This window comes from Alexandromys fortis, unplaced genomic scaffold, assembly GCF_014885135.2.
Source record: "Alexandromys fortis isolate MF-2015 unplaced genomic scaffold, M_Fortis_MF-2015_v1.1 scaffold_212, whole genome shotgun sequence".
NCBI classification, from domain to species: domain Eukaryota; kingdom Metazoa; phylum Chordata; class Mammalia; order Rodentia; family Cricetidae; genus Alexandromys; species Alexandromys fortis.
Window position 1 is genome coordinate 2,187,396 of NW_026068091.1, and position 10,265 is coordinate 2,197,660.

The 10,265-nt window shown below is 54.5% G+C and overlaps 1 protein-coding gene across 5 annotated transcripts in view; it reads left to right on the forward strand.

Moving 5' to 3' along the window:
- The window catches only part of Tfeb (transcription factor EB), a 52,359-nt gene that overhangs the window by 37,991 nt on the left and 4,103 nt on the right, over positions 1–10,265 (forward strand). For 3 of the 5 annotated variants that reach the window (XM_050122823.1, XM_050122826.1, XM_050122825.1), the window contains exons 2-6: positions 5,992–6,220; positions 6,301–6,555; positions 6,964–7,044; positions 9,439–9,559; positions 9,653–9,709. In XM_050122823.1, the coding sequence (XP_049978780.1) occupies positions 6,014–6,220; positions 6,301–6,555; positions 6,964–7,044; positions 9,439–9,559; positions 9,653–9,709 (721 nt within the window). In that variant the 5' untranslated portion in view covers positions 5,992–6,013. Of the gene's footprint in view, positions 1–5,818; positions 6,221–6,300; positions 6,556–6,963; positions 7,045–9,438; positions 9,560–9,652; positions 9,710–10,265 lie in introns of those variants that run through there. The other 2 variants (XM_050122824.1, XM_050122821.1) reach the window with 2 other exon arrangements.

Genomic DNA, 10,265 nt, shown 5'->3' on the forward strand with positions numbered 1-10,265 from the left:
GTCTGCCCTAAGCACAGCGGAGGGATGAACCATAGTTTACTGAGCGGCCCTGGTATTGGACACTGAGACTTGATTTTTAGTTTATGTTTTTGATTATTTTGCTTTCATGTCTGTCTGTGTGCCTGGCACTCATGGCAATGAGATGGAAGTATCAGATCCCCCAGACCAGGAGTTATAGAAAGCTGTGAGCCCATGCATGGGTGCTGGGAGCGAATCCAGGTTCCCCAGGAGAGCAGCCAGTGCCCTGAGCTGCTGCCTCATCCCTCCAGCTACTTTATTGGTTTAGACAGGCTCTTGCTATCTAGCCAATGCTGGGCTCAAACTTCTACTGTATCTTCCTATTTTGATTCTGGAGTGCTGGGAGCACAGGAGTGAGTCACCGTGCCCATCTTGAGACTGTTGGATTTCTTTTCTTTTTTGTTTTGGTTTTTCGAGACAGGGTTTCTCTGTGGTTTTGGAGCCTGTCCTGGAACTAGCTCTGTAGACCAGGCTGGTCTCGAACTCACAGAGATCCGCCTGCCTCTGCCTCCCGAGTGCTGGGATTAAAGGCGTGCGCCACCGTCGCCCAGCTGAGACTGTTGTATTTCTACCTGATGTGTACTGACTGTATGTTTGCATACAAGTGTTTTCCACATTTAGAATTCCTTCCTTGGCCTAATGAACATCTGTAATTATAATAATAATAATAATAATAATAATAATAATAATAATAATAATAATATAAAAAACACCTTTAGTGTGTATGTGTGCGCGCGCGAGCACGTGCCACAGTGTGTAAGTGGAGGCTCAGAGGACAACTTGTGGAAGTCAGTTTTTCCTTGTGGATTCTGGGGATCAAGTTCAGGTCCCCAGGCTTGGTGACAGGTGCCTTTGTCCTTTGAATCATCTTGCTGGCCCCCGGTTGCTCTCAAGTGACATCGTGGACTTGCTGAGGTCCCGAATGTTGGTGAAGGCAAGCTGTTTGCTATTCCTTCTCAGCTGTGCAAGGTTGGCCTCCCTCCCTCAGCGAACTCCAGAAAATGAAAACAATTAGGAGTGAGCAGCTGGACCAGTGCTCATAAACAAGTCAGCCTGTGTCACCAACACCTGCAGCCTCGCAGACCATTCCTGGTCCCCTCCTGCAGAGTGGCCCTTTCTCCCTCCCAGGCAGTCCCCCAAGGCTAACTGCAGCTTGACTTCTCACACAGTAGATGCTTTGTGCCTGCTTTTGAACTTTATATTTGTAGATGGAACTTCGTACATTTTTATTGTTGTTGTTATTGGTGGTGGTTTTTTGAGGCAGGGTCTCTCTTCGTAGCCCTGACTGTCTTGGAACTGCCTATGTAGACCAGGCTGGGCTTGAACTCACAGAGATCTGCCAGTCTGTCTCTGCCTCTGCCTTCTGAGTGCTGGGATCAAAGGTATGCGCCACCACACCCAGCCTGGCTCCAGGGATTTTCTGAGTCTGGCCTCTATTGCGACACGTCAGTGAGGCCCGCGGCAGTGGAGTGTGGGGTCGGTGTTGAATGACCACGCACAGCTTTTTGTCAGCGGGGAGGGGAACCTGGCCGGGGGCTTGCTGTGTAGACCAGGCTGGCCTCAAATTCATAGAGATCTGCCTGCCTCTGCCATGGATTTCGGCTTTGAGATACAACTTTTATTTTATTTGTTTGTTTATTATTTATTATTTATTGAGACAAGGTCTCATGTGTTAGATTCAGATTCTCTATGTAGCCAAAGATGACCTTAAACTTCTCTGTCCCTCACCCCACCTCTGTGTGCTGCGGTCACAGGCAGGTACCACCTACCGTAACCAGTTCACGCAGTGCTGGGGACCCAACCCAGGGGGTTGTGTGCTAGGGACGCCTCTACCAACTCAGCTACATCTCCAGGCCCAGTGGTCCAGTTTTTAAAGGTTCTACCAACAAGGCAGACAAATTCCCAAGAAGCCGGGTATGGGTGACAAACACCTCCCAGCACGTGGGAGACTGGGGCGGGAGGGTCAGGAGTTTGTAGCCCTTGAACGTTTCTCCCAGCACCACGTTGAGAGGCAGTTCATTTGGTGGAGCGTGCTTAGCACACAGGGAGCCCTGAAGTGGATGTCCGGCAGCGCACTAGGCCAGATGTGGTAGTGTGCACAGCTGGAATGGTATCGTTTGGGACGAGGAAGTAGAAGTGTCAGAAGTTACATGGCGAGTTCAAGAACAGCCTGGGACACATCAGTGCCTCTGCCACTCAGGGCCCCCACTTGTTCTGAGAAGGGCAGAGTTCGGGCCTGGCGAGTGACCTTGGGGGTGGGGGCACTGCTTTTCAGAGATGCGTTCAGACATGATCAGGATCAAATGGGGCTCCCTCCCATAGGCCTGTAGAAGCCAGCCGGCCTCGCACGAGTCACACGGGAGGGTACATGCCTCCTAAGTGGGGGGAACCACCCTTCCCCAGAGGTGACCACTTGGAAGAGTTTCAGGTGCCAGGGAGTCCAGAAGAGTATGTTACAAGTAAAGGTGGGAGCGGCTACCTTCTTCCTCCTGCTGCTTAGAGACCGCGGCTCTGACCAAGCCATTCTGTCTCCGCGCCTCTGCTTCCTTCCTGTGGATGTCTAAAGGGAAGTCCTCTCCTGGACCAGCCTCCTTCTCCCGCCTAACAGGGATCAGGCTGTCCACTTTATTCTGTAGTTCTTTCCCCTCCTCCTGCTCTTAGACTTCGTGGTGTATCTTTGCTGTCTTCTTTCCTGGACACAAGACTTTCCCTTGACTTCTCTGTCCTCCCAACCTGACTCCCACCCGTCTCCTTAGGAAAAGCTCTCCCAGCTTGTCAACACTTAGATGTATGGTTAGGGAAGTTCACACACTAGTGTGGGTGGAAGCGGAAAAGGAGGCAGGGACCCTCTCTCCTAGCTGCTGACCGCTGCAGGGAGTTCTCTGCTGTCACGGCATCTCCCGGGGATCTCACAGGAACTCAACTCTGTAGACTAGGCTAGCCTTGAACTCAGAGATCAGCCTGCCTCTGCCTCCTAAATACAGGGATTGAAAGTGTCTGCCACCGTGCCTGGCGCATTGGTTCGCTCTACAGAGATCAAGAGAGTGAGTCACAGAGGGTTTTGATAACTTCCCAGGTCACTCAGCCAGTGAAGGCCGTCTGTGGGCCTCGGGGCTCACCGGGTAGTGACTAAGCCATCTCGGCTTTGGGCTGAGGCAGTCAGCCGAGGACCTGGGCAAATGACAGCTGGAAGTACCCAGTGGGTCCTTGTGCACAGATGGGGTTGGCAGTGCCACGGGGAGAGGCAGGGACTTTCTGGGGCCACTGACCCCTCCCCTTAGGAGGTGGTGTTATCTGTCCATAGTAGGTCCTGTGGATCCCATGTTCCTGGGCTTGCACAGGGGACCCTTTCCAGGCTTTGAGGGACAGGAAGGGAGGGACACAAACATTTGGACTGTCCCTGTCTCCTGGTTCATCCTGGCTAGCCCCCACTGAGGCTGATCAGCATATAGGGTCTCTCCTCCCCAGTACCCATAAGCTCTTGGTCCTTACCATTCATTCTCCCAAGCTCAGCCAGGGAGGCTAGTTTGGCCATCAGGAATATGGGGTACAGTAGCTCTGTCCTGGAGGTGCTAGGAATGGGAAAGTGTTTTCTGCCTGCTTCCTCCCTCAGAAGTCACTGGTACCCACCCCTCCTTAGCTAGACTCTCTTTTCACTCATCTGTCCGGAGGCTGGGGAGGGGGTTGAATTCCACGCCCATTTCACAGACAGAGAGCTGAGGCTAATGCAGCCAGAGCATGGCCTATTGGGTCTAGCACAGTCCTTGAGGTAGCCAGGCCAACTCTTTGTCAGGGAAACAAGGGACTCCTTCTCCCTAGCCCTCCCTGAGCCGGCTGGCACGGCCAGGCCCTTTGGCCCCCACTGGCCATCTAAAGTCGAATTGTCCATGGAGGGGAGGTTGCTGGCTGCCTAGTGGATGTGCGGGGCTGCATCTGGTCAGAGCCAGGGGTCTGTTGGCAGTGTGGCTAACAGGCTGTGATGTGAAGACAGGGACACCCCTCTGTAAGAGCTGGTGGGAGGCAGTGGGGACTGCAGCTGGGAGCTGCTACGGAATGGGGGAGGGTGGAGAGTCAGGGCCTGGGTTGGTTGGGGGCTGCCCTGCCGACGTGGGCTACTCAGGCCTTCGCTGGGCAGTGAATGGAAGATGGGGGGAAGGCTGCTGTGTGCTACAGGACAGACAGGATGGGAGGTATCCTCACTCCACTAGGGAGCTGCGGGAGATAGTGGATGGAGGCCTGGTTGGGCACCTGTGACCTGAGCTCCACTTCTGCCCCAGCTCCCCAGAATCTGGGGTGTGTCCTAGCTGTGTCTCACTGCCCGGTGCCTTTGTTTCCCTTCTTCATGAGAAGACCATGGTTTGTGGTTGAGCAAGGACTTCCCAGCATTGCTGACGGAGGCCTTAGATCCCAGTTTGAAAACCCTGTTTAGACTGTGCCGATTGCGCACCCGCAGACTGCCAGGCAGTGGGCAAGCCACCCCACTTTTAGTGGGCAGAGAGGAAGATGCTGTTTACAGAGGAGGAAACTGAGTGAGGCTTTAGGAGGTTAAGGAGCTTGCCCAAAGTCACACAACAAAGTGAGAACCCGGGCTCTGTGTCCACCTGCTCATGGGAAAGCCCTCTCTCTTGCCAAATCCCTCCTCTCCCTGACTGTCCTCTCAGGGACTCAGGTACCCCAAGTCCTGTGCCTTTCAGTCTGGACTGTCCTTGAGAAGTCACTGGGTTCTGCTCTTTTATTTGTGGCCCAGTGAGAGGAAGAGACTTGCCCAGTCACCTAGTGGCCTAGAAAGAGTGCAGGCCCAGTTTGGGGGCTCATTGGGTTTCACCCTTCCACCTCCCAGCCTAGGTTTGGGGGCCTCAGTCACCCTTCCCCACAGTGGGTCAAGCTCTGAGCTCCGAACAGTGAGGAGCCCGAAGCTGCCCCTTCTGCACAGGACTAGCCCTGCCTGGGAGCCCTCCTTTCTCGCTGAGACTGTGGGATCCAGGAGCTGGGGGACTACGTGTCCAGTGTCTGACTTACGGATCACATTCATTCTCTCCCTCCTCCTCCATTGGTGTCTGCCTCCCACACCAGGGGCTAGAGGCCGAAGGTGCAGCAGTAAACAGATGAAATGTGTGCCCTCAGGGGACTTGCATTCCTAGTAAGGGACAGACAGCAAATACAATAACAAACTTAAGCCAAAAAATGCCCCGTCCTAGATGGTGGCATCTGATACAGAGAGGCAAGGCAGGGGGAGGGGATAATGCCATTTTATCACAGTGGTCCCTAACGGCACCGTAAGCTGACATTTGAGTCTTGGAAGAGGTTAAGACGTGAGCCTTGATGGTATTTGTAGAAAGAATGTTCCAGGTGGAGGGACAGCAAGTGCAAAGGCCCTGAGGTGGAAACACGCCTGGGGTGTTTGAAGACTAGCTTAGGGGGTGTGGATGGAGTGGGTAGAACAAGGGGGGGGAAGCGTGTGGGGGTGGGAGATCTAAGGGGGGCCATGAAGGCAGCAGATTTCAGAGGGCCTTTGCGGCCGCGTCTTAGGCTTTTACTCTGAGTGAACAGGAGCCACGGGAGAGTTCTAGCAGAGAGCAGACAGGAACTAGCAGCATGGTGGAGCTTCTGGCAGATGGTGGGGGAGGAGCCACGAGCATCTGGAGGCTCCTCAGGCCCTCAGAGAAGGCGTGGCACGGGCTGGGCTAGGGAGGGGCAGGAGAGAGGATGGAGCTGAGGCCAGGTATGAAATGCTCCTCGGGACGGGGACGTGACGGAGGGGCGACAGGTGGGCTCCTGCCGTCACTCTGGTCTAGGAGTCAGGGGACTTGGGCTCATGGCTCAGCTTGCTCAGTGGCCTTGGGCAAATCCCCTCTGTCAGGACTCAGTTTCTCCTTCTGTGCAGTGGGAGCAACCGTACTTGTGCCAGCCCACGTTTAAAGACTATGAGGAGGAGGATGACTGCTTCACGGACCTGTCTCCTCTCGACTGCAGGGAGCCCGAACCAGCAGCTGCCATGGCGTCACGCATCGGGCTGCGCATGCAGCTCATGCGGGAGCAGGCGCAGCAGGAGGAGCAGCGAGAGCGCATGCAGCAGCAGGCCGTCATGCATTACATGCAGCAACAGCAGCAGCAGCCGCAGCTGGGAGGCCCACCCACCCCAGCCATCAACACTCCGGTCCACTTCCAGTCGCCACCACCTGTGCCTGGGGAGGTGCTGAAGGTAGGGCCTCTGTCCCCACTGATTTCTGTCCTGCCCCATGAGTCCCATCCCCTCTACAGCTGTGCCTTCCCCTTCCCCAGGTGCAGTCCTACCTGGAGAACCCCACCTCCTACCACCTGCAGCAGTCCCAGCACCAGAAGGTGCGGGAGTACCTGTCAGAGACCTACGGGAACAAGTTTGCGGCCCACATCAGCCCAGCCCAAGGCTCCCCGAAGCCCCCACCAGCAGCATCCCCTGGGGTGCGGGCTGGACACGTACTGTCCACCTCAGCGGGCAACAGTGCCCCCAACAGTCCCATGGCCATGTTGCACATCAGCTCCAACCCTGAGAAGGAGGTGAGTGAGGGCTGCCTGCTTGGTGTCTGTCAGCTGTGGCGCTCTGGGAAAGTGGTTTTAGTGGAAGAAGTGGAGCTGTGTCTGCAGGGAGCTCCAGTCTCAGGGAGACACAGTCCTGCCTCCAGGGAGCCCTGTTCTGAGGAGAGTGGCCATCTTCTTGTAAGGGGATAGGGCAGACTCAGAGGAAAGCCTAGTGCTCTCGTAGCCCTGGATAGGTGTGTCAAGAACTCCCTGGCTAGGGATAGGTCCTGGGGACAAGCCTAAACCAGCCTTAGGCTCAGCCAAAGGCCCTTTCTCTGGTTCATTTCCTCTTCTAGACGAGCAGGTTGGGTGAGGTGGTGTTGGGGTAGGTGGATGGCTGCCGCTCTTCAGGTAGGTCATCCCCAAATGAACTTTTCTCTCTTCTAGTTTGATGATGTCATTGACAACATTATGCGCCTGGACAATGTGCTGGGCTACATCAACCCTGAGATGCAGATGCCAAACACGGTACTCTTGGGCTGGACTGGGCTGGGCTGGGGGACACACATAGTGGTTCCAGAGCTGGTGTCTGTGGAGGCAAGACTGTGGCAAAGACTCAGGACTCTGAGTAGAACTGAACCAAGGAAGACAGGCTGGGTATGGTTAGTCCAGTGCTTGGGAGGCAGAGGCAGGTGAATCTCTGGAAGTCCGAGGCCAGGCTGGCTCCACAGTGAGTTCTAGGACAATTGGAGCCACATAAGTGAGGCCTTGCTTCAGAAGAAGAGAAGACAGACATGCCCCAGCCTTGGCCAGTGTGTGTGATGGGGTGGTCTCAGGGAGTTCCCTGAGTGGGTAGAGAAGAGGCTAGGAGAACCTTCCAGAGCTGCAGTGTGTCCAAAGAGAGTCAGTCTGTCTTGAGTAGATCATCCCCCTCCTCTGCTGTGTCCAGGGCTGAAGGTTTGTGTTACTCGGAAGGGCTTGTCTTGTCCCCAACCACAGGACCCTTCCCTCGGTCACTCTTGTCTGTATGACCATTCTGAAGGTCTCACTGACTTGGGTGGGGAGGGAGGGGCCTAGGTAGCAGATGAGGAGCAGGCTTGGATCAAGAGATCTGGACTTTCTGTCACGACCTTGGGAAGTTCCTCCTCCCCCATTTTGACTCCCCTGTCTACTCAGCTGCAAAATGGGGTGATACCTTTTACCCCACAGGGCTACGGGGAGATTAGAAGGGACGAAAAAGAGGGTGGGGCCGGAGAGATGGCTCAGTGGCTGACAGGTGAAACCGCTCTTGCACAGCCCACGCTTGGGAACTCACCCACGTCGGTGACCTGCAACTCCAGCTCCAGGGATCCCATGCCCTCTGTGGGCTCTGTGGATGCCTGCACAAACCCACGTTTGGACACAGACATATACATAAAATTTAAATGCAAAACTGAAATAAAAATAAAAAAGAAGACAAAATAGAGGGTGAGAAGAATTAGTTTCAAGCAGGCAGACCTGGAGCCACCCCCTCTCAGGGCTCACCTGCCAGAGGCTGGAGCCACCACCTTCCTTGGGGCTCACCTGTGTCGGGGTCCGATGCTAGCCTGGACCCTCAATTATTTCTCTTGACCATACCCCAACATAAACTATCTCTCCCTGGACCAGCATGTTTCTCTGTAGCTTTTGGAGCCTGCCCTGGAACTAGCTCTTGTAGACCAGGATGGCCTCAAACTCACAGAGATCCGCCAGCCTCTGCCTCCCGAGTGCTGGGATTAAAGGCATGAGCCACCACCGCCCGGCCACAATTTATATGGCTTTTTCGGGAGGGAGATTCTCAATGGTCCCTCCTGAAGTCCTGAGTTCACATCCTGAAAAATTATTCCTATTTATTCTACAGCCTTTATACCAAAACTTAACTTCGGGGAAATACTTTAGCATTCTGTCTCCTAGGTAACCAGGTGACCGGCTTCTTGTCTCCTGCCTGTCTGCTCTGTAAACTAGCTGTCAGGAGGCTTGAATCAGCATTTCTATCAGGCATCCTCTAAATTACAAAGAAAGGAACAAAACAACATCCCGACCCATTTTTAGGACCCTGACAGCCTGTCTGTGGGGCTACAGGACCACCTCAGGTGGGGCCTATGGCTTCAGAGCCTGGCTGCCACACCATATAGAAATATGGGCCTACAACCTGCCAGAGGCTGGAGCCACCACCTTTTTTGGGACTCACCTGCCAGAGCTGGAGCCACTGCCTTTCTTGGGGCTCACCTGCCAGAGGCTGGAGCCACCGCCTCTCTTGGGGCTCACCTGCCAGAGGCTGGAGCCACCACCTTCCTTGGGGCTCACCTGCCAGAGGCTAGAGCCACCGCCTCTCTTGGGGCTCACCCCTTTGCTCTGGTTGGTCCTTTGGCTTGAGTATTGCTATGCCACCGAGAGAAAGTCCTAGGGGAGGCAGAGTCAGTCTGGTGGCATTGCCAGGGCAAGCAGGAGGGGGAGCCAAGCTCAGACCTGTTGCTCACAGACATCGCGGCCAGGAAACCAGGTTCTCCCGTTAATTATCCCTCTCTGGCTCCTGTTTACACAGTGAATCTCTGGGCCTGTGGCTGGCTCTGCCTGGCTCTGTGGTAGATCTTTTCCAACCCTGCTACAATGCCTTCTGTGCTGCAGCTCTGTTGAATTCCATACTCTCAGAAGAACTCAAACTCCCAAACGAATCGAGCCCCTCCCTGCGGCTTAATCCCTGCATTGGTTAGGTTCCTCTCCAGCCTCCGCCCTGGCCAGGGGCTCCTGAGGGCAGGGCTGCTCTGGGCCACACGTTCCTCAGCACACCGAATCCTGGAGAAGGGGCTCAGGGGTAATTTTAGCACTTCAGGAACAGCTGCTCCTGGCACCATGGGTCCTGGTGAGGACTCACCAAGCCCCCCTCCACTCCTTCCTCCACAGCTACCCCTGTCCAGCAGCCACTTGAATGTGTACAGCGGTGACCCCCAGGTCACAGCCTCCCTGGTAGGTGTCACCAGCAGCTCTTGCCCTGCTGACCTGACCCAGAAGCGAGAGCTAACAGGTACTGCCATCCTCTCCCCTATACCCTTGGGGCTCCGGAGCCCTTTTTTCTCTCTTCTTCTTCCCACCACCTCTCTCTTTCTCTGGCCTCCAGATGCTGAGAGCCGGGCCCTGGCCAAGGAACGGCAGAAGAAGGACAATCACAACCTAAGTGAGTTCCACCCTTCCCTCATCTTACCCTGCTGAGAAGCCAGTGTCTGCCTCACTCCCCACCAGCGGCCCTGTACCGTCTCAAACCACCCATCTTTCGGTCGCCTTTTACCAGGCCAGCGGTTCTCCACCTGGGGGGTCACAGGGGTTTGCCTGATCTTCCACAAGGTTATCCTACTTGTCAGATATTTATATTATGATTAGTAACAGTAGCAAAATTACAGTTATAAAGTAGCGATGAAAATAATCTTATTTTCACTTTATTTCAATATGAGGAGCTTGAGAACCACTGCATTAGGTCTTTTTAGGAAAATGGGAGGGACAGCTGGGTGGAATTTTCTTGAATTTTCCAGTTCACTGGATTTCATTATTCAGGGCCTCGGGCAATAGGAGTGGAAGAGATTGCCCCAGGCAGCTCTCTTGCTAAAACTGACTCCTGACCCTGCCCCCTAATTGTCTAAACTGCACCCTGACCCTCCCCAGCCTCCAACCCCAACCCCAATCTGCAAGTCTGTCTCTCTTTCTTTCTTTCTTTCTTTCTTTCTTTCTTTCTTTCT